The 23,789-nt window shown below is 45.8% G+C and overlaps 1 protein-coding gene across 12 annotated transcripts in view; it reads left to right on the plus strand.

The window, feature by feature from the left end:
* The window catches only part of LOC103091713 (voltage-dependent P/Q-type calcium channel subunit alpha-1A), a 187,684-nt gene that overhangs the window by 9,961 nt on the left and 153,934 nt on the right, over positions 1 to 23,789 (plus strand). For all 12 annotated transcript variants that reach the window (XR_012947186.1, XR_012947188.1, XR_012947187.1 and 9 more), the window contains exons 3-5: positions 7,112 to 7,371; positions 15,028 to 15,134; positions 20,035 to 20,174. Coding sequence is in view for 9 of the 12 variants with exons in the window: in XM_076074845.1 (XP_075930960.1) it covers positions 7,112 to 7,371; positions 15,028 to 15,134; positions 20,035 to 20,174 (507 nt within the window). In the remaining 3 variants the exon portion in view is untranslated. The remainder of the gene's footprint in view (positions 1 to 7,111; positions 7,372 to 15,027; positions 15,135 to 20,034; positions 20,175 to 23,789) is intronic.

The raw sequence follows: 23,789 nt of genomic DNA on the forward strand, positions 1-23,789 counted from the left end.
TGCATTGCTGTCAGTTGGAAGGGTTAAACATAAGAACATAAATATTGAACACAACTGTGTCATACGTTCACGTGGTCGTGCAATAAGTTATTGTTCTTTGTACAGCCGCCCGCACGATGAAGTGCACACTCGAGTTGATAATATTGTGGAAGAATGCATTGTGACACAACCGATAACGCCTAGAAATGTGCTTCTTAGTGAAGAGAAAAAGTTAATCTGAAATCTTCTTCGCTATATTCATATTTAATCGCGCCACTCGTGGGAGCCCAATCAGAGCTGTCAAACACTTGAATATACAATACTGTACTCACATAGTATACTTCATATATAAATGTCTAAGTGCACTGAGATATAGGCTCACAAAGCTGCACAATGAATTTAGCTTCATCGGATGACTCATAGATTAACAGGTCCCATATATTAATACCATTACGTATAAAAAATATTCTTAACTGGGCTTGTAACCCCACTGGTGTCTGGCCGGGTGTGGTACGTAAAATAAATTTTGTTCCAAATGTCTGACTCTTCAGTGCAAAAAAATCACTGCAGTCCTAAAACAATTACAATCATGGCATTTATTGTACAGAAGGAAAAAAAACTGAATATCAATACTCCTTTGATTTGAAAGTTATTTTTAGAAGATGGTTTGCACATGGACGGGAACCGATGTACGTGAGAGAAAAAAATATCCACCATTCATTCATCCATTCATTAAAGGTCCGCACGGATGGGTGAGAAAACCGCCCACTTTTTGTGTGATGCCATCTCCTGGCCCCGTTACAGCCCAGCGGGATATGGCAGTTTCACAAAGAACGAGAGAGTTCCACTCCAAAGCCTAGGAATTACAGGCGTGCGCGCAACCGCATCGGGCCAAATGTTTGGCGACACACGTACGTGACACATTCAGCTCCCAACAAAACGCATCCCGCCACCCCCCCCCCCCCCCCTAATGATTTTCCCGTCCCGTGTACGCGTCTCACTGGTTTTGTTGTTCTAATATATAGCGCCTCTCATTGCTGGCAGGGACAGCGTGTGCGTAATTACGTGCACACGAGCGTACCCGTAAACAATTTACGCGCAGTTTGACCCCGGGCCAAAACGATTGTACGGCTTCGCGAAAACCGAATGGGCGCCGCGCCGCCTAGCGAACGCGTGAGCCCTGCGTAGAGCCAATGGGCCTCACCCGCGGCTCTGTGTGCGAGCCGCTCGCTGTTCATGGCTGCGGAGAGAAGGGCGCTGTCCGTGGTGCTGAAGGCTGCATCTGGTCGTGAGCAAGCTGTCCAATCCCAGGGGGTTGTGACAATGCATTGATTTCTAAATCGATTGGTATTGTCATCGATTAATAGGAATAATGAAGAATCACCATGCACCATTCGTGCATGTGTGCATGCATCTAAGCTGCAGCGTAATACTTGTTTTATTTGAATTGAGAAAAATTTGATTAAAATGATATGCCAATGTAATACTTAGAACGTAATAATAAAGGGTTTTGGGTTAGATCGCGTTATTTATAAATGTGTCGTAACCCTCCACCACCCGATACGGCCAAACAGTAAAAATGTGTCACGTTTACAAAGGACAAATCGTTCACTACGTTAGCTCATTGAAATTGAGAGAAATAGAAATAACTTTAATCGCTCTGACAGCTACAGGCTTAGTGCGGCTTGGAAGCGTATTATTAAATAATACATACTACAATTCCTTATAGGGGAAACGCATATTAATTAACGGATTACTAAAGTAGCATATAATCACAATAACACACATTACAACTGATTACTAATCTACAACTCATTACTAATCATAACCATTGACTGATTACCAATCAATTATATAATTACAATACCCCCCCACCCCCCGCCTAAAATCGCTGCACCTGAATGAGTTAAATGATGACGTCACCCTGCTGCTCTATTTAAGACCGGGAGCAAGTGAGGGCTTTACCATTCTGGCGAATTGCCCGATGATGCTGGATGTAATTACCAGCCAAACGTCGTACTCAAATTTTAAATGATGTTGATTCACTCTTCAACACACCGGTGGGCTAAAGTAGTGAACGATTTGTCCTTTGTAAACGTGACACATTTTTACTGTTTGGCCATGTCGGGTGGTGGAGGGTTACGACACATTTATTAATAACGCGATCTAACCCAAAAACCTTTATTATGAATAATATTGGTCGCGAAAGCATACGTGTTAAATACTTAGAACGATTCAGCAAATACAGGGCTGTCCGTAAACGACTATAACAATATCTTGATTAATCTATTAGCATTGATGATAAAGGCTCACAATGCACGCATCTAATTTGGAGTGTAAGGATAGCTGTTATGTTTCAATGTAGGCAAATTATAGGGAAATTATTTCGCAGTGTAACATGTAGACTCGTGGATCCTAATCAGAGCTGTACAATATTCTGAGTAATTCTAGAAACTGTGCAATAATTGATTCCTGAACTGAATCGTGATGCCTAATTGTAGCGATCGCTGTTGGGCATCGGCGTGTCGTCACCCCCCTCCCCCATCCCCTCCTCCCCTCCCGCGTCCCTCTCCTCTCGGCGAATCGTAATTCGGGACGGCGATTTCACTAATTATTTAGTTTTGTTTTACTTTGATCAGTTCAATGTTTCTCGAGTTTTGTTGTGGTTCTTTCACATTTGGTTGATAAACTCGCACGATTGTTACATTGGCAGATGTGTTTATTATTGCATATATATTAAACCCCCATCGATTCTTAACACAAAATTCGATGCATGATGTATGATGAACCTTGAAGAATCGATATTAATTAATCAATGCATCATTGCATCGTCTACTAAAGGCTGCATCTCGTGCAGTGGTTCTTAACCTGAGGTGCACGCAGCTGCTGGGGGTGCGATACATGGCCAGGCTTTTTTTTTTAGAAGGTAAATAATCGAAACACAAATTAAGCACGGCCACGTACGATTGAGAACCAAAGGGGTGCAGGACTGCAGTAAAGTTTAAGAAACCACTGATCTAGTTCTGTTGTTTTTTAAGGCTGCCTATGCAACATCACTGGGCAGCTGTCCGTGGTGCTGAAAACGCCCGCTTTTTATGAGAGGCTGTCTGTGATGCTGGAAGGCAAAGTAGCTCCTCACGGCATAGGGCAGACAGAATGGCATTAACCGTGTCTTCGCAATTCAATGTGGATTCCTAAGCCCCGTAAATGAAGACGGCTGTTCACATTGGCAGCACGCTTGATTTTCAACGTAAATTTACCGTCTGCAAGTAGAATATCCTGCATCTTTTAAATGCGTGTTGCACATTTTTTTTGCACTCACCTGCCAAGGTTTATTTTATTTATTTTGCGATTGTCAAAGCTACATTAGACGCAATGATCCACTCGGAGATATGCAATTTGTTGCGGATGCCAATATGTTCACGAGCTAAATGCCAATGTTGAGGTCTGCCAGCCAGGATGAAAGGGCTTCAGGAAAGAGAGTTCGTGCAGTTTTTTTCCTTCTATATTACACCATTGAAGGAGCTCATACTACGAGCGATATTGACATAATAGTAACAAGTAGTGAACATTCCCTGCTTTCTAAATAATTTATTGTGACACTCCACAGTAGGTAAACCACTTGATTCACTGATGATGATGACGATGATCATATATCTTTACGGATTTAGCATGAGACCTAGAGTAATGTAAACATTTGGGATGAGTCTGCCCTATGAATGAAACCAATATAATGGACATTTGTGAAAAATAGCTTTAGAGCTCATCGAATTCTTCCAATATAAATAATTATTGAGATTTTAATTCAACATCGGAACCATAATCTTGGGGTCCCAAATTCTACATTTCAGTTTTTGGCTTCATGTAGTTTTAAGCATAAACTACATTTGTCTAAAACATCAGCTTTCTGGCTCGTTTCAAAAATCACAAATATTTGCATCAGTGAGGTTTGTCTATGAGTATGAGATGCTTTAAATGCAGTATATATTTTGTATATGTCAGGCATTGTTCCATGAATCGAAAAATCGAGGAATGTATGTTTCAGTAATGTATCTGTCACGAGTTTCTGAATGTGGACGATATATAGGCACGAATCATATATAGATATAAACAAACACGCATTTTGGAAGAAATTATGTAGTCATGTTTTTATTACACAAAATTGAGATACATTGTCTCGGTCAATACATTATTAATGATAGTCATAGAGTTAATTCCAGTCTCTGTTGTTATCATTTAAAACACCTGCTGAATAATGTTCGGCAATCTGTTAATGTCTTATAAACGATCTTAGCACACGGTGTATTCATCACTATTCTTCAACCAATACTGGATAAACCCGCCCTATCCAACGACAGTATTGCGGTTTGCACTTTTTATTTTAAACGTTAATAATCATCAACAGCAAAAAAAAAGTTTACACGGATTATCTTGTGGAACAACGTAGAAGCCACTCGTGTAAAAAAAAAGATCTACATTGAAATTGTAACAAAAAATCACTAATATCGCTGTCTGCTGTCTAGCGAGACTAAATATACTCGAATTACGCATTTAGCGGCACACGTGGGGGGCTTTGTTGAGGTTGCAGAAGCTTCAGAGAGTTCTTCTTGCTGTCTCGCTTCGGGTTCCCCCGGGGTATTCGCGTACCTCGGTAGAGCCCCAGCTAACGCTCGCTCATCGCCTGCTTGCACCCCGTGTGCTCCCCCCCCCCCCCCCCCCCCCAACGTGGGAAGACTGTGTCGCTCACACGCTCTCTCCCCTCGTTTGGTATTCATCCAAGAGCTCTGCGCCCTCTTCCCTCTGTATCCGCCTCCACCCCCCCTCTCTCTCTCTCTCCCCACAGCTCCACCACTCCACCCCCGCCCATACCACAACCCCCCAAAAACCTCGGCGTCGTTGATTTGTCATGCGTGCGTGCGCGTGCCTGTATGACTCAGCCTGCAATGAGTACCGAGCGCGGCGTGTAAGCCGTCAGCACTGGGGAGACAAAGGCGGCCGAGCGTAGTGCCGGCTACATCGCTCCGCTCGTGCGCTGTGCAGACCTCCATAGGTTCCCGGTTAAAAACACGTGCCCCAACAGTCTGTTATGGTTATATAAGGGGGGGATCTTTGGCTTTGTTTTTTTTTATCTCCTCGCATGCTTGCGTGTGTGGGGAGCGGTAGCGTAGCGGTTAGCACGCTGCGCTACGAACCTGGCGACCCGGGTTCGATTCCTGCTCACGGCAAACACCAGTGACGATTATATTATCTGAACCGGTCCTGGGCCTCCCCTAGGTATGCTCAGCCTCAACATGAGTACCCAGTGCGATGTGTGACATCGCCACTGGGTAGACAAAGGCGGCCGGTCGTGGTGTTGGCCACCCACCTCCTCGTGTGCCGTTCCGGCCTTCATAGGTGCTCGCTCACAGCACTTGCCCCAACAGTCTGTTAAAGACTATACGGTGGAGCTAAACATTCTCGCCAGCAGTGGGGTGGATGATACATTTCTCGAATTCACTGCGCATCAATTGATTATCTGCAAAAATGAGCGAACGTTCCATCCGTCGGTAGGCTATTTTTTTATGGAATTTATATAGAAACTGCACGTTAACATATGCCTCTCCGTCTCATCACTCGTCAATAATAAATCACAAAATATACGTATGGTTGCGTATTTACGTAATAATTCCATTGATTTATGAACAATTATCTCGTAATCTTCCATTAATTAATTAGCCCATCGCTTAATACCATTCGGAAGGGCAATTCCAAATGGGCTAAGTGGGGTGGGTGGCGTTTAGTGGAGGAGGGTAAGGGATACTTATTATGGCTCATGCGTCAGACCAAAAATCCCCACATCTATGCACACACACACACACACATGTATGCATCATGTGTGTGTGTTGGCGGGTGGGGAACGATAGTGTAGCGGTAGTGTAGCGGTACGAACCTGGCGACCCGAGTTCGATTCCCGCTCACGGCCAACACCAGCAACGATTATCCGAACCAGTCCTGGGCCTCCCCTAGGTCGATTCAGCCTCAAATGAGGACCTGGTGCTGTGTGCAAACCATCGCCACCGGGGATACAAAGGCGCCCGGGCGTGGCACCGGCCACCCCTTCGTGTGCCGTGCCGGCCTTCATCGGTGCTACTCGCTAACAGCGCTCGCCCCAAGTCTGTTACAGGCAACACGGGGTGCGGGTGGTGGTGGTGGTGGTGGTGGGAATCTTTGGCTTTGTGGCGGCGTGTGGAGGGAGAAGCCGCACGCCGAGGAGCCCCGCCTACACAACGCACACGCGACGCGCCCCGTGCCAAACATTCCCACCGAATCGTTCGCCACACTGTCCCCCACCCGCGTGCTGTCACAAGGCGCTCCGCGTGTTGCCTGCCCGACTCTCTCGCATCGCGTGCGCTCGTGAATGGTTAAACCTGGTCAGAGGGGGCATTCTTTCAGCGAGTTTTATTTATTTATTTTATTTATTACCATTCCCTCCCCTCGCCTACGCCCCCCTCCCATCCTTCCACCCAACCCCCCTCCCATCCCCTCCCACCCCCTCCACACACCCTCTGTTTTTCATACCATTATCAGCCGCCACAGTAAATAGGCGGAATGATAAAGCGGCACAGATGACGACAGCGAGCGTTGGTTCGCAGTCGTAGTTTTTATTTATTTAAATCCGTCAGACGGGAGTGCGCACACAGTGCATGCGTAACAGTGAAGGAGGCGCGCGAGCGCGTGCGTGTGTGTATACACACACACATACGGACACATAGCATCCATTCATTGTTATTTATTTATTATCCGAGCCTGCTGATGCTGCTGCATTGACCGCACCCGCTGCGTTCAAACGGGGAACGGCGAGCGAACGAGCACGGCAACATCTGAGCCCCACAAGGCTCGGTGTGGGGGGAAAAAGTCGGGCGTGCGGGCGGTTTGGGTGGTGCGCACGGACCGACTGGCGGACTGCTGAAAGACAAGCGAGGGAATCAATTTAATGCCTTGAAGGGAGATTTCCAGTGGAAACGAGGAGCCACCACGGGCGGGTTCGTCCGCTCGTTCGCTCGCTCGTTCGCGCGCGCGTGCCCCGAGCGCAACTGAAAACCTTCCTCCGAACCCACCCCGACCCCGGGGGCCTTTCGTGCGAACCGCGCAGGATGGCTCGTTTCAACGACGACGGCCTCGGAGACATCGGCGGCCGCATTGGCGGGCCCAGCCGACACGGCAGCGCGCAGGGCGGAGGCGGGCAACAGCAGCAGCGCGTCTTCAAGCAGACCAAGGCACAGAGAGCGCGCACGATGGCTCTGTACAACCCCATCCCGGTGCGGCAGAACTGCTTCACGCAGAACCGCTCCCTCTTCCTCTTCGGCGAAGACAACGGCGTCCGAAAGTTCGCCAAGAGGATCATCGAGTGGCCATATCCTTGTGGGAGGGGGGGGGGGGGGTGGTGTGCGCGCGTGTGTGTGTGCATGCGTGTGTGTGTACGTGCGTATGCGTGCGTGTGCGTGTGTGCGCCGTTTTGGGGCGGCCGCGGATTGATGGAGTGAGAGAGGAGAGATATTGGAGCGCCGCGCGGTTTCGCGAATCGGGTGGTTGTGTGCTGCGGGAACGGTGATGGTGGTGGCTCTACGGTGGTTCTAACGGTGGTGGTGGCTCTATGGTGGTTCCGACGGTGGTTCTAACGGTGGTGGTGGCTCTATGGTGGTTCCGACGGTGGTTCTAACGGTGGTGGTGGCTCTATGGTGGTGCGACCGTGGTTCTAACGGTGGTGGTGGCTCTTTGGTTGTTCCGACGGTGGTTCTAACGGTGGTGGTGGCTCTATGGTGATCCGACGGTGGTTCTAACGGTGGTGGTGGCTCTACGGTGGTTCTAACGGTGGTGGCGGTGGCTCTATGGTGATCCGACGGTGGTTCTAACGGTGGTGGTGGCTCTACGGTGGTTCTAACGGTGGTGGTGGCTCTATGGTGGTCCGACGGTGATAGTGGCTCTATGGTGATCCGACGGTGGTTCTAACGGTGGTGGCGGTGGCTCTCCGGGTGCTATGCGACGCGGATGCTTATTTCCTGCGCGCTCGCTCGCGCACACACGCACAGGTGGCCGCTCTTTCGCCAGCGGTTACATTAACAACAGCAGCGGCGACCATATATGTGGTTATTATTATGCTAATTGATTATCATGATAATAATTCTAGTGGGAGTAATACGCGTAAGTGACAACAGAGCAGCAGCAGCAGCAGCAGCAGCAGCTCCGATATCAGCTGTGGTAGCGGTAGCTGTTGCTCCTGTTTAGCCATCCGAAGCTCCCCGCGTGCGCTGTGTGTGGAGGCTGAGCATGGGTTACTCTGCGTTTCGATAAATGTGTTGCATTGTGTGCTTCGCCTCGCCGTTGAATCGATCGACAGCCGTTCTTTGGAACCCATCCACCCCTCCCTCCCTCCCGCCGCCACCACCACCACCACCACCACTCTATATTCCGACTGCTCGACCTTTCTCTCGCGCTACCCGTCGCCCGATCCGAAATTTCGCCGCTTGCGTGCAAAAACAAAATCGCGCGTGCTTCCTCGTTTCCACCAAACGTCAACGCCGGTGTCAAGCGCAAGAACGCCTTGAAATGTACCGTTGTGTGTGTGTGTGTGACGGTGTGGGGGAGGGGGGGTGTGCTTGAGCGAGTGTAGGTATGTAGATCGTCGGGGTTAGTGTAATGGATAAGAGAGAGAGAGAGGGGGGGGGTGCTTAATGCATACACTTATACACACAGACCCCCACCCACCCATCTAACACGCATTGGAGACTGTAAGCGCGCTTATTGCACACGTCGTGATGTTGGTGCGAAGAGCGCAGATATGAAATTGTTCGAACGGACGCGGTTTTTTTTTCGGAGGCGCTATCCTCTCCCTGCACGCTACTGGAATAATGAATACACCGAGCGTGACTTATACGGCGAGTGTTGTTAATACAGCGACATGGAGGCACACTGTGCTTCGCAAATCCAAAGAGCAGTTATGCTTTGTACCAGACCAAGCTCTCCCCCCGTGCAACATGAACATACTTTTGGGGCAAGCGCTGTTAGCGAGCATCTATGAAGGACGACACGGCACAGGAGGGGGTGGGTGTACCAGCACCACGCCCGGCCGCCTTTGTCTCCCTAGTGGGGATGTTTACACATCACACTAGGTACTCATTTGAGTCTGAGTCGACCTAGGGGAGGCCCAGGACCGGTTCAGATAATCATAAATGGTGGTGGCCGTGAACGGGAATTAAACTCTGGTAAGCCGAGTCCGTAGTGCAGTGCGTTAAGCGCCACACTACCACTCCCCTACACACACGCGCGCGCGCATAGGGTATGGTGTTCGCCTGCGAGGTATTGTGTACAGCTGTCGTAATGTCAGCCGCCTAAATACCACGACGTTCATTTGACACAGCCGTGTTCCCACCAGCAGTTGCATGTGAGAACAGCAGTGATTAATTAATGCCAGAACAACGCCGGTGGTCAATGCACATGCATCTATTTTTAAGTGGAGATGCAGAGTGTAAAAAGGGCACCGCGGTGGCGTGATGTTAACTATACCTCGGTGTGCAGGAGCCCCTGGGTTCGATCTCGACCCCTGTTACCTGTGTATTTGGGGTTTGCTTATTCTCCCTGTGGTCGCGTGCATTTTCCTCCGGTTCCCTCTGGTCTTTCCCTCCACATTTAGAATCAACGCGCGTTTAAAGTGTTTGACTGCTCTAAGTGTCCACGTGATAAGCCATTTCGTTGAGCTATCATTTGTGGCCAGGTGGCTTCTGAAAAACGGCTATATAGGTCAGTGGGCCTGATTCATGTTATGGAGATATGGGACGCAGCTCAGTTGAACAAGGTGCCCTGTATTGTTCTTCTGCTGAACTGGTTTGGCAGTTGGTAGTCCGTGGGCCATAGCAGACATCGTTACCACGTGATGCAACGCAACTTTCGTCGTAATCGATGCATTTGCATGGGCAATAAGTATGGATCATTTGATAACCCCCACTCGTGTCCAATGGTTATCACGTCATTCACTGTTATTGGTCACGTAAAGAAATTAGAACCACTTCAGGTCTGCCACCGCAGGTGGTACCTACAAGTGAAATATCTGACCCGCGCTCATAGATTATGGTGGGAGAAGATGGGACATAAATAATAGGGGAAGGTTTAAAGACTATGTTTCCACCCCCCCTGTAAACACACTGAACATGAGAGTTATGAACTCCCCATGTAATATGACACACTGATTCAACTTCCCTTACTGCCACCTCTGATGAGCCCCATGCAATTGAGATCACACAGCATGCCATAGGTTACATGTCTGTACCATTACAAAAGAGCAGTCTTTCTGCCATGGAGCGATCGGGCCTGTAAACGGTGGCAAGATGTTAACTCCCTCGCCTGGTATACAGGGGGTTGTGGATTCATTCCCGAAACGGGCACTTTTATATTTGGAGTTTGCATGTTCTCCCCGTGGTTGCATGGATTTTCACCAGATCGTCTGTTTTTTCCTCTACTTGTAGAATCAACATGCGCGTAGAGTATTTGGCTGCTATAAATTTCCGCATGCTAAGCCACTATGTTGAGCTATCATTTGTGGCCAGGTCGCTTCTGAAAAGGAGCTATATAGCTCAGTGGGCCTCATCTGGTAATATATTTTAAAACATTTTTTGAGAAATTGGATTCTATTATAAAAAAAAATACTCTTCATTTCAGGTTTGATTTTTAAATAATGTCATGCACACTATAGTTTAAAAAAAATAAAAATTGTTTTGTAAATGGCTTAGTACATTTATTGTGCTATTATCACAAAATAACTGACGAAACAGGGTAGAAACAGAAGGGGATACATGAATTATCATTAGTTTTAACAAATGCAAAAGTTTTCAAAAAATACATTCCCCAATGTTATTCTTCCAGCCAGTCAAGCAGATCAGAATCATAAATGAATTGAGAGCTGTCGCGCTTTAATTTGTATTGCAATAGAACGCTGCCACATTCTTTATCTATGGTCATTCATATGTGATCTTTTATTTCAGTAACTCATGGCTTTTATTGTCACATTTATTTCAGACACATCCCCATTGCCTAAAATAGGACATGTGTGGACAAAATAGCATGTCAGATATACACATGTAATATTTATAACCAAGATACCAACTTTTGAAACAAGGCAGTTAAATCACACCGAATGTTATTTTTAATTACGAAGGTTTCCAACAACATATAGCATTCTGGATCACTTCGTCTTGAACAAACCGTCACTACATCTTTATGAGTCCCCATTCTGACATGAATTGCGAGTCTTTAATACGAGAACATCCGCAGATATATAATAATCATCTACGATCAATCCACTGCTGGATTACGCCGTTTTCCACCAGCCGTATCATACATGGCATTTAAATTGTCTTGCAGATTCATCGGTACGTTGTGAAATATAACAGGTTGACCAAAACACTAAAAATGAATTTCTTAATCACTGGGAAGGAAAATTACACCTTGATATTTAGCCCAATGGGGGGGGGGGGCGGTCATCTTCTTTATACCTATTACATGGGATTGTTGATCAAGGGGCCAGTCTATGCCCTGGGTAACTCGATGGAAAAACTCGGCTCAAAGCGATAATTGATACGAGGGTGGCTGCTGGATATGTGGACGCATGCGCAGCATGACCCTTACAATGTCCAGATCAATACAAAGTAACCTCAACATCTCCCAGCCCCCCCGCTCCCCGCCACCCACACCACTCTTCTCTCTTTACAGATGTGATATGGTGTGCATTAATAACACGTACATAATTGTTACAGGTTTGACATTTTTTTTATTTTTTTTATTTTAATACCCAAGAAGTTGCTTTTCTTATGAGAGAGATGTGCAATGTAAACACACCGGAAGCGGTTCGAAAATAATTTCCATTCTCTATTATTACGTTCACCCATTCTTAATTTCTATCCATGAGAATATGCAGTCAAAAAAATATATGCTGACTTTCCCTTTTTGGACTGAATTTTAAAAATATCCAAACCTAGGGCAGTATAATCAGTAGAACGTTTATGTATATGCCAGCGCGCGTGTATGTGTGTGTCCGTGTGTGTGTGTGGTCATGGGAGCGGTAGTGTAGTGGTTAGCGCGACGCTGCGCTACGAACCTGGCGAGCCGGGTTCGATTGCCGCTCACGGCCAACACCAGTGACGAGTATCTGAACAGGTCCTGGGCTTCCTCTAGGTCGACTAAGCCTCAAATTAGTACCTGGTACAATGTGTAAAACATTGCCACTAGGGAGACAAAGGTGGTCGGGCGTGGTGCTGGCCACCAACCTCCTCGCGTGCCGTGCGGACTTTCACAGGTGCTCGCTAACAGCACTTGCACCAACAGTCTGCTACAGGCTATACGGGGAGATCTTTGTCTTGTGTCCGTGTACTTGTCTACGGAATAATATCAACACGTATGGGATAGCTTGTCCACACCGTGTCACAATGTAAGGGTGAAAAGGGCGGGTTCAAATCTGTGCTTTTAATATTAAACAAGCACTGGAGCATGTATGCGACCGGCATAGCAATGCGCCAGCGAAAGCCCCTGGATTCAGACATCATTTATGCATACTTTAAAGCGGCTCTGTATATAATGCAGCGCACCGGGCCAGCTGCTGCTGCTGTTGTTGTTGTTACTGCTGCTGCCTCTTGTCAACCAGACGTTGGTATACCAATGCAGAAGATGCTAATTATATATAACTAAATTACAACGCCGGGAGATGTGTGCCGCTCGTTACAAATACTGCAATTATAGAATTAACACCTGATTTAATATTAGCGTCTGCGCTTTGACAACTGTAATCGTATCAAATCAATTGCCAGTCGACTCTGTAAATACAATTTCAATGCGCTAGGAAATTATGTTTACTGGGTATTTAACAAAAATGTATGTTTTATTACGGTTTGTCATCCCAACCACAACACACGTTACCGGATATAAATAGTCCAGTAGATGTGTCGATGGCAGTAGAGGTGGGGGCAATGGTGCAGCGGTTAGCATGCTATGCTATAAGCCCGTCAACCTCAGTTTAGTTCCTATCCATGGTTGTTAACAGCGATGAGTGATACCTGAACTGGTTCTGTCCTCCTGCCCACCCCCGTCCCAAAGCCGCATTGACCAGTTTTGTGAAGTATGGTCAGAGACAACCAACAGCAAGAGGTAGGCCTCCATCCAGCAGTGGAGGGAAACGGCATGCGCGATCGACTAAGACGGATGTTAGAGATGACGTCGCGTCACTCGCAAGAGGAGACTTGTCCAAATAATAAATAAATAAATAAAAATCTGCATTTTTAAGTATGATCAGCAGCTGACTTACAAAATCAATTCCACACCAAAAATAACTGCCCTATTTAATTAGTCATTATAGTTCAAGGATATTCTCCTTCAAAAAAAGATGACTCATCAAGGGATTCTCAGCTGATTAAATAAAGAATATTGCCCACATAAATAGATTGCATATATACGTTCATTTGTACGATAAAATGTTACTGCATTCGTGTTAATATTCAGGCCAAAATGAAAACACTATTTTTACTCCTGAAAAAAAAAGCGGTGTGAAGATAATAATGTCCGAATGTTATTGGCCTTGTTCGTATAATAAAAAAGGTTATGTATTTTATTGTTTTTATTAAAACCGATACACATACATTTAATATATTGCATATAATTTCTGGTGGGTGATACGTTGACACATCTCCTTACATCGCCTTTCGTTGAGTACCCTTTTCATTACTGAAAATCCCCTGTAGAGTCAGTTTTTTTCTCTCTCCAAATAAAAATAGAAAAACGAACAATAGAAAACCAATGCGCGTGACAATTGTAGCTAAGAAACGAGCCTAGTTGAAATGTTTAAACCGATATTTTAAAAAAATAGATACATATTTGTGCGATACTATTGAATATCCTGCTGTAAACAACATTTAGCCTAATGAGTTGTGCCAACAAAACAAAACTGGATGGGAATATATCAGATGAAGCATCCTTTACAGCGCGGCAGATGTATTCCAGCACGTTTAATTATGTGGCAGAGATGCGCGTCCCAAAGCAATCAAAACACGACACCTTAGCACACAGCCCTCCACGCATTGTCCATTCATTGTGTAAAGAGCACAGGGGGAGAGGGAGGAGGGGGGCCAAGTTGCATCCAGAGCCTTTGATTAGCGTCACACGGAACCCGCACAGGAACTGGACAGGTGCAGCTCGGTGGAACAATAAGTCGCCTGGATCGAATAGGCTCCAAAAGATTCAATCGAACTGGGTCTGTCCTAAAACCGGCTTAAGCCGTGCTCGTCCATTGCACCTGCGAGCCTGGCGAGACTGCGCAACTGCTGTGCGTTGCTTGCATAGGCTGATTTATTGTGTTTGGTTTGTTGTCCTTCGCCCCCCCCCCACCCACCCCCACCTTCCCCCGTACCTCCGGATTAGCACGGTTGGCTACGTACGGTGCGAAAGAAGTTCAACGTGCATACATACAGGGTTGCGTATGGCACTTCATTTTCACTGGCACATCCAAAGCCTTGCCGAGGCTGTGGCAAGCCAGTCCTGTGAGCCAGCTGTCTTTTTTTTCAATATCCACTGCGAGAAGCCGAGCTGCGTCACTGATCGTCACCCACATGCAATGAACGAGTCGAGTCGCATGAGCCAAGAGAGGGGAAGCGTTTTCATCGTTGCGCGTGTGTGCGTTGGACTTCTTTCACGCCGTACGCAGCCGGCACAAAAAGACGTTCCAAACAAATGCGTTTTTTTTTAAATCTAGATTGAAAATTGCACAGCTCCGGTGGCTTCCTAATATCGGAAGGAAGAGCGTTCCAGACGGCCGCAGAAGCGCACCTGAAAGCGCGCGACGCGGTGACCACCGTCTTTGTTCCACGGTTAGCCGAAAGCTGCCGCTGCAGGGATTGTCGGCGTTCGCGTGACGGTTTATGCTCCTAGACGAGATCGGCGATGTATTCGTGGTACATTGGTGGCAAAAGCATTTTGTGTTTGATTTCGTTTTAAGCGTCAGTGTTGCTGCCCTTCCCTTGACTTGTTGTCTCACTCCTTTCGAGTACATGATTCTGGCCACGATCCTGGCGAATTGCATCGTGCTGGCGCTGGAGCAGCACCTTCCCAACAACGACCGCACACCCATGTCCAAAAAACTGGTACGTATCCAAGCGCACGAAAGCAACGCGTTCGATCTGTCGCCTCCAAATGCTAACGCGTTACTCTGTGGGACCTCGAGACTTGCCCACCTACTGGCAGACCGTACCCATTTTGCAGGCCAGTGATGTGCACACCTCCTGCCATGCAGGGGACAGTTCGCCAATGAGGTCCCCTTGTTCGGTAATCTGCAGGGCAGCGGAGCGGAAGAGGTGAAATGTGACGCAAGGCGGTTTGAAATGCTTGCAATGCAAATCCTTAAAATGTTTAACACAGGGGTCTCACAAGAAACTAGCACTTCACAATTCTCATACAAGCATTATGTTTGGCATAGGCCTGATACGAATGTATTTGTAGCCAACTCGGGGGTGCTGTTCAGAGTGCTAGAGTTACCAATTGGGGGTTTGTGAGTTCAGATCCTGGTCTGGGGCTGACTTTGCCTACCCATCCCTCTGTGGTTAATAAAATTCCATTCCACTTCGTGAGAAGTCAAGAGTCAACGACAGTTGTCTTATGGAAAAAATGGGAATGCTACATTTTCACCTCTGGCTTATGGATGCCCACAGAATCAAATGCAATCTCCGTGCTTTTTTTTGCGTGGAGATACTTTAACTGTACGTTTTGCCCAAGTGACCGCGAGGTTCAGCGGTCAGAGCACTGAGCTGACACGACTGAGACCCTGGGCCCAATCCAGGAAGCCACCCATGATTTAACTGAGTTATCACATTTCGTGAGTTTATAGTTCATAACCAAATCACCAACAACTGCACGCAAAAAAAAACCATTATAAACGTGTCCTTCACTAAATTTGGATAAACAGCTCTGAGAATATCAAAATATTTGGTTTGATTTCAATGGGATGAACATCTCTACGGCAGAGCGCGGTGGCACGTTGCTGCTGCTCCCCGCTGTGGATAAGAAGTCACAAGGGAGGCTCTCAGAAGTAGTTCTGTAATAGAAACGTCCACGGGCCATTCTCGAACAAGGGGTGATGCATTGCTCTGTAAGAATTCCAAACGGACACTTTGTCTGGTGGCACAAATGGAGTAAGAAGGGGAAAACAAATACCACATAAAACAGTAAATACATGCAGGCTACAGGTATATACACAGTAAATGTATACATGTAAATAGATGTATGCATGACAATTGTAGCAGCTATTTTTTGGTCAGTAGTATTTTGTGTCTCTCTCTGTGGCTTGGCCTTTCCATCAACTTCCTTGTGATAAGTAACAAAAACAAACAATGCTTTTAACGACCTCGTTAAAGTCAGAAAACTGAATAGCAGAGTTCAATATTAAGAGTCTCAAATTTACTACACAGGCCAGAACAGAATTGGGTATCACCAGGGGGTGGCCAACATTTAGTGATTCCAGTTTGTGTGTATGCACATAATTGCCTGATCGAATATATTTATTAATTAAAAAGTTGTCGCATAATTCGGTTGTAATTGGACATTTCAAGACGTTGGCAAATTCGAGTGCAAGCCATCTCATGTGGCCTCAGCAACATTATTGGTCTGAGCCCACGGGCTATAATCTGTGATATAATATTTTGGCTCGTGGCTTCACTTTGAGAGAGGAGGGAAAAACCCCATCTTGGATGTTTAATAATCACGCCACACAGGCATGTGCGGGTGAAATTTACTCAATGCGATGCGGACGTATTTCCTGATACAACAGTGTTTGATGCTCACCAGTCTGCTTTTCGTGGAAATATGTGACAACGTTTGGATGGGCTTCTAGTGGAGGAGTCTTTGTTTGAACTCAGACTCTTTATTTCAGTTGTCAAGGCCCAATAAGCTAAGCAGCTCGTATGCAAGGATGACCACAGGCCAAGAACGTTGGCAGGGGTGCCTCTGTGGTGAGATGCTAACTCCCTCGCCTGGTATCCATTGAGGTCGTAGGTTCGAACCCGACCCTGACGCCTGTATATTTGAAGTTTGCATGTTCTCTCCGTGGTCACGTACATTTTTCTCCGGCTCCTCCAGTTTTTCACTCCACATTTAGAAAACACGCGTTTAGAGTATTTGGGTGATAAAAATGTCCACGTGATAATCCATTTCGTTGAGTTATAATTTGTGGCCAGGTTTCTCCTAAAAAAAGAGCTGTATAACTCAGTGGGGCCCTGTCTTGTAAAATATAAAAACCTGTTAGTTGCCGGACATTGCAAGGAGGACTGTGTAAACACTTTATTTTCCAGAATCCACTTTCTGCATATTCCAATTCACCTGAATAAGGAAAACAAGATAATTGTATTGCTTTTTTCACACAGGATCTTTACACAATCACCGCGATGTGCGTACACATTCAAAATTACATCTAATAATATCTTTATGTGCTATAAAGAAGGGACATTGTCCGAAACGTCGTCTATGACATGTATATCAGTTCTGAATTGAAACAAATAACTAAATGTATTTTGTTGGAATGTTTGCTCCACCTTCTATTCATGTCCCATCACACACGCATCATATAACGTATCATACATAACATTAAAGGAATGCATTGATAAAAGTGACGAGCATGTAAATAAACCAAAAAACCTAGCACATGCATCATTAGCACTGTTTTATAACAGAAAAGAAAAACACGGTTTAATGATGTGCTGTTCGCTCATTAATGTTATTTTTATTCTTGCGTGCTGCTTGCTCATTCGTTTGCTTTTTGAAGTTACCAACAAGCCTTGTTCACGGTGTCCTGTTACGGGGTCACTGCTGGAACGGGGCGGCCAAGGCGCAGCCCCTGCAATTGCCCGCTAACGACACTGCTCTAGAGCACCCCTCTCTCTCTCGAGAGAGAGAGAGGCCGTTCGGCCTACTCTTCCAGGATGGACAGATTTATTGGAAGATGCAGGGTTGCCCCACGCTTTATCCCGATCATACGCGGCCTGCCAATCAATCCCTGGGTGATCGAGATTTTTGGCCGGTGCAGCTACCCAGGCCTTGGAACGCGTTGCGTTTGCTCATACGACATCACACGAATGAGACGATCACAGTCGTTAGATATATTTAAGTATGTCTTGAAAAGTCACCGATTTAAATTGTCATTCATCCGCGAGTTCTGGCCATTGATCCTGGCTCTGTTGATTTCCTGTTTTCCACACACGGGGCACATTGGGACCTATGGATGAAATGCGGCATACAAATTTAAATTATTGTTATTAATTACCAGCGGGTGCACTCATTTACAGCGACGAGGAAGCTCTAGGGTATCTCTGCCCCCCCCCCACAATGGGCTATACACCAACACCTGCAGTAGACCTGGCCCTGATAACTGGGAGTGGCAGTGCCTTGGTGATGCCTGCACACGTTTATCACACCACGGAGCGTTCACGTCAGTCCGAGGACGTGCCGGTGAAACGGAATGGGCAACAGATCACGTCCATTGCACACGTATTTTTTTGTTTGTTTATAAATGTAATTCCCGATTGTGCATTTGTACGCAACGCGTTTTATTTCTGTGTCCGCGCCGAAGCAGCGTGGGCAAATGAGTGTGCAATGCGGCGCACGGAGATTGCTATTTGGTACAATGGGAATGATTTATGGCGACCCACGCGTTCCGGCAGGGTGCTGTGAAACAGACTTGCGGTGATGTCAGAAACAAATGCGACCATTAAACAGCCAGTACAGGCTGTGAAAGTGAAAATATTAATTAACGAAGAGGCATGGCATTAAGCCCACGGTGTGTTTGTGCGTTCACGTGTGACCGAATGTTTGCATGTCCGCCTTTTCATGGATTTGGTACACATATTCGTGTTGTCTTTACGTGTGTTCATGCATTTGTGTGTTGAGTAGGGAGTCGTGCATGTTCGTACCGTATCCACGTGTGTGTTTGTGCGTATAGCGCCTGTTTACATTTTTGCACGTTATAGTTATACATATATTCCAGTTGTGTGATTGCCCTCATGGCATCATGACACTAAGACTCCATTTGGAAATCGCACAGATAATGTCTCGTGGAAGAGAGTTACACAGCATGGGACGCATTTTCCAAAGAGCCCTATCATTTAGAATCTTTGCCTTCTGACATTCAAACCAAATGTGTGTATTCCTCGGAGCTTTATTTTCGCTAAATCAAGTACAAAACCAAATTGAATATGATAGATTGTTAACAAAAAATTGTGCAATCATTGGAGGCTGAGCTAAGACCATCATCTCACTGCACTTGATAATCTGATTTAGCCAAAGGCTGATGAAATCCGGATTCAAACCCAGGTTCTCAATGGGCTTCCTTTCCACACTCGGGGCACATCATTTACATTTCCTTTGGAGGAAGTTTACAGCTTGTTAATCAAACTATTTTTTTTCTCAAAGCTGGAATCAGACAAACTAATTGAAAAATCAACCAAACACACAAACAAACAAACCTAATGTCATGGTGTTTAGTGTATTTATTAATGGCTGGGCTGAGACGATCTGCTGGCCACACTTGAGAATCCGGTTTAAATACGGGTGGCTGGAGTTTAGATTTGAATCCAGCTTCTTGGCGGTGCCAACTCAGCACTCTGACCTCGAAGCCACCAAGCCTTCCCAAGCTCCTTGGATGTCTACACGTGTGTATGTGCGCTTGCGTGTGCAGAGGCCGGGGAGCGGTAGTGTCGTGGTCGGCGCACTGTGCTACAAACCCGGCAACACGAGATCGATTCCCTCTCACGGCCACCACCAATGACGATTTTTTTTTTATCTCCACTAGGTTGACTAAGCCTCAAATAAGTATCTGGTGTGATGTGTAAACATTGCCACTGGTGAGACATAGACGACCTTGCATTATGCTGTCCACCCTCCCCCCCCCCCCCCCGTGTGCCATACTGGCCTTAATAGGTGTTCGCTAACAGTACTTGCCCCAACAGTCTGCTAAGGCTATGCGGGGAATGTTTGTATTTTTTCTTTCATTTTTCATAGGACGAAACGGAACCATACTTCATTGCCATCTTCTGCTTCGAAGCCGGCATTAAGATCATCGCTCTGGGCTTCGTGTTCCACAAAGGCTCGTACCTCCACAACGGCTGGAACATCATGGACTTCGTGGTGGTGGTCACCGGGTAAGAGTGCACACGTGAGATGTACGTGGGTTGTCGTGACGCACCACAGTGTGGGCGGGCATATCAAGTGGCTTTCTTATTTTGCTTCTACCCAGTACGGTTTACACTTTCCCATTTGCTTCACTCGTTGCGCACCTCCTCGCACTCATTACACGCAGAGTGCTTGCCGCAAATGAACCACAATAGCTTGCTGATCTCGTCAAGGAGCATGAATCATCACACAAACTCCGGGCATCTTCACAGCGTCTATTGGCTCGCCATCGAACAAAGATGGTCATCGCATCGCTTTCAGATGAAGCCACTACAGCAATGCACTTTTAAATCTAGATTGAAAACTCATTCATTTAGAACTGATTTTTGTGTTTAGTTTATTGTCCTTCCCCCGCACCTCTGATTAGTACGGTTGGCTACATACGTTTGCAAATGAAGATCAACAAACATACATACATGCACCATGAGATTGTTGGTCGCTTGACAATCATGAGTTATCTCCAGGTATTTATGTTTTCTTCCCACATGCCAAACGCCCCTTAACTGCATTGACCAAACATCCCAAGTGGACTCTGCTTAAAAATAGTGAGACTCGGTGTGGATTTCCTTCATAAACAACGGTTATTATATTCTTTACGGCAAATTAAAGTTCAGAAGCTGCTGGTTTGTGGTCTGTTCCAGCCACCGTTAACATCAGTAGTTAGTAACATCTGGACCAGTCCTGGTGAAGTATGGTCAAACAACCGACACAAGCGACATGGTGTGTTGAGGCCTTCATCGAGTCATGGACATCTGTGAGGAAGAGCTTCATAGGTCATTGGGTTGTTGGGTTGTTGCGGGATTTATGCTGTTGCTGAGCGACAAAAGGCTTTAAGATATGATCATTAATTATTCCAGTATTCGCTTCTATTTGTTCATATTATTTGTTGAAAGGCTGGATATTTTTTGAAGATTTATTTTCACATGCCATTGGTGCACGTTTGACATTTAAGCCCCAGGCGTAATTAATTATTGTAAAAACAAGTGGCATTAAATAACAACAGCGTGATTCTCAACCTCCGAGAACAGGAACGCTTACAAAGCATCGCGGTAACGTATTTCAGTTTAATTGGTGTGGATGCATTACAAGTGTGCTCAATCGCAGCGTGGCGTGCGCAGTGAAGAACGGCAGGATGAAGGCGAGTAATTGGTTGTGATTCATTGTACGGTCTGCTTAGCAGATGTGCCGTGTCCATCGCAGCTTCTGCGAGCGACTGGCTCGGGCAAAAAAAGGACCGGCGTGTGTGGGGACGAAAAACACGTGGCACTGGAGTGCAAAAGAGCACCGTATCTCCGCATTCTTCCCGTAAAAATAATGATATTCTGATTCGGAATTATTACCAGACAAAGGTGGAGTCCGTGTGATTCTGAAATTCAGTTGCGGTGTAATGATTGACCGTCCCCAGCGATGTGACTAATTGTTACTGTTCGTGGGGTCGACGTTTGATTCTGGAATCGGTTGTTTTTATTTGGACACGTTTTTTTTTATTTACCGTCTCATTTGCATCGCTTTCTTTTGTTTGTTCACGTGTACAGTTTCGTATCGCTCCATTAGCCTAAATGAAACGTACACAACGTACGTAAATAATAAATGATGAATCGACTTCCGTTTTGTGTATCCACATAAAAGTGACAAAAACAATGTTCTCTATCCGCTTCTCTGTACGAATGTATGTTAAGCTTCTTTCGCACGGTACGTAGCCAAACGTGCCAATCGGAGGTGCAGATTTACTGGCTAGATTTGTTCAAACAAACTATCTCTAGACCGGTTTTGACAATCTGGGTCTCATCAGCAGACTTTCTAAACATCAATGTAATTATAGGAGCCCAAGAGACCAATGACAAAAAAAAGTCTCGAAACAGAATGTAGTTACTTTATTTACGTCACTTCCCTGAATGTTTCACCAGAGCACAAACTGTCTGAAATAAACCCAATAGCAACTGTTATCACCACAATTCAATGGGATGCTGCCATTGTGTAATGGTTAGTCCAATTCAAGTATTTTCTCTGGCCAGTTGTTGCAACAACGGTGCAAGTTTCTTAAATCCCAGCCCACCTCACCTCCGTCCAACCCAGCAGTATAAATGGGTTACACCACAGGTAGTCGATTGCCATGCCACATGTGGTGGGGTAAAGCGTGGGTAATCCTACCTCTTCCAAGTCGCCTGGCCGGATTAAGCCAGGCATCGTCTGCTGGGGCCCTCGTAAGCTACCTGTAGTTGGAGGCCTTTCTGCCAGCAGTGGTGTGAGCAAGCAATTGCAGGGCTGCACCTACACCTTTCTATGCGCACAGTTTGGTGTATGTATCATGAGCATAGGAATCAATTTTAATTGATGGTTTGTTACATTCCTCCTCATCATTATAATAGCAAAGTCTCTATAGACACAATACAATGTATAGACATGCATATTATCAAAGATACGTACGTACATGCATACACCTGCCAGGTGATATACCAGTTTCCCTCGCTTTGTGCCGGTTCGGGTTTGTGCGATTTCGCCAAATCCATGCGGCTAATATATTTCTACCTAAAAAAAAAATTCGCGATCACATGCGGTTTGATTTCGCTCGCATGCAGGCTATGCGGCTGGAAAGTGTGACACCGCTGTGTGCGCACTGTATGCGCGCTACTCGGCAGGCAGCTGTCTCGTGCCCTTTTCGCTTTGTGCGCCCATCCTTTCGCAATCCACCTACCGCGTGAAGCGAGGGAAACCTCCATTACGATCTCGACATTTTTGTAATCCTCCGTTATATTTCTAACTAGACCCTTACCCGTCGTATATGTTCACAAAAGCACCAGATTTTTTTAAAACAAATATGTTCCACGTAAAAAAATGTGTGCCTTTTTATTCATCCGGAGTACCCTGGTTTCCTCCGCTCATTGAGGCAAGAGCCAAACATTTCAATTGAATACCCTGTTAAGAATTGTCAAGGATTCCATTGTTAATCAATGACTTTTATGACATAAAACACAATATAAATATATATTCAGAATCCGTTTCCATATTTTTCGATATCAGATTTTCAGTTCTAATTTGGGGATTTTAGATTTGAATGGATTACATTTTAATAACCGTTATTGGATATGCACTGAATTTAGTTGTTTACACACTTTTTTTAAATTGATCATTTATTTTAAATGAAGTACTATCCATAAAACAACGATTTAAATGCAGACATTTTTATATTTTAATGTGATCAAACGTGGCATCACATTGTCACAATTACATCACGTGACGACGTTACTTCGATCACAATAAACATGGACGTGATACATTAAGTTAACTCCTGGCCTGTGATGAAATATTCCTAAACGATTCGGCCCGACGTTCGTTTTGTTCATGTTAATTAAAAAAAACATCGAGAACACGTTCCTCACACCTACGTACATACACACAAACGGTTCGTTAGAAAACACATTTGCGAAGGCCAATTTGTGGATCTGAATCTGAGCTAGATGTGAGGACGAGAGGAAAAAACGTTCTCCACCTCTAGAACACTACATGAGCTAATTCCTACAATTAACCTTTGGGGGCTGTAGGGTCCATACAAACTCCTGTTATCCACGGCCCTATGCTTCCTA

The sequence above is a fragment of the Petromyzon marinus genome, chromosome 50 (assembly GCF_048934315.1).
Source record: "Petromyzon marinus isolate PM22_M1 ecotype Great Lakes invasive population chromosome 50, UKy_Petmar_22M1.pri1.0, whole genome shotgun sequence".
Taxonomy (NCBI): domain Eukaryota; kingdom Metazoa; phylum Chordata; class Hyperoartia; order Petromyzontiformes; family Petromyzontidae; genus Petromyzon; species Petromyzon marinus.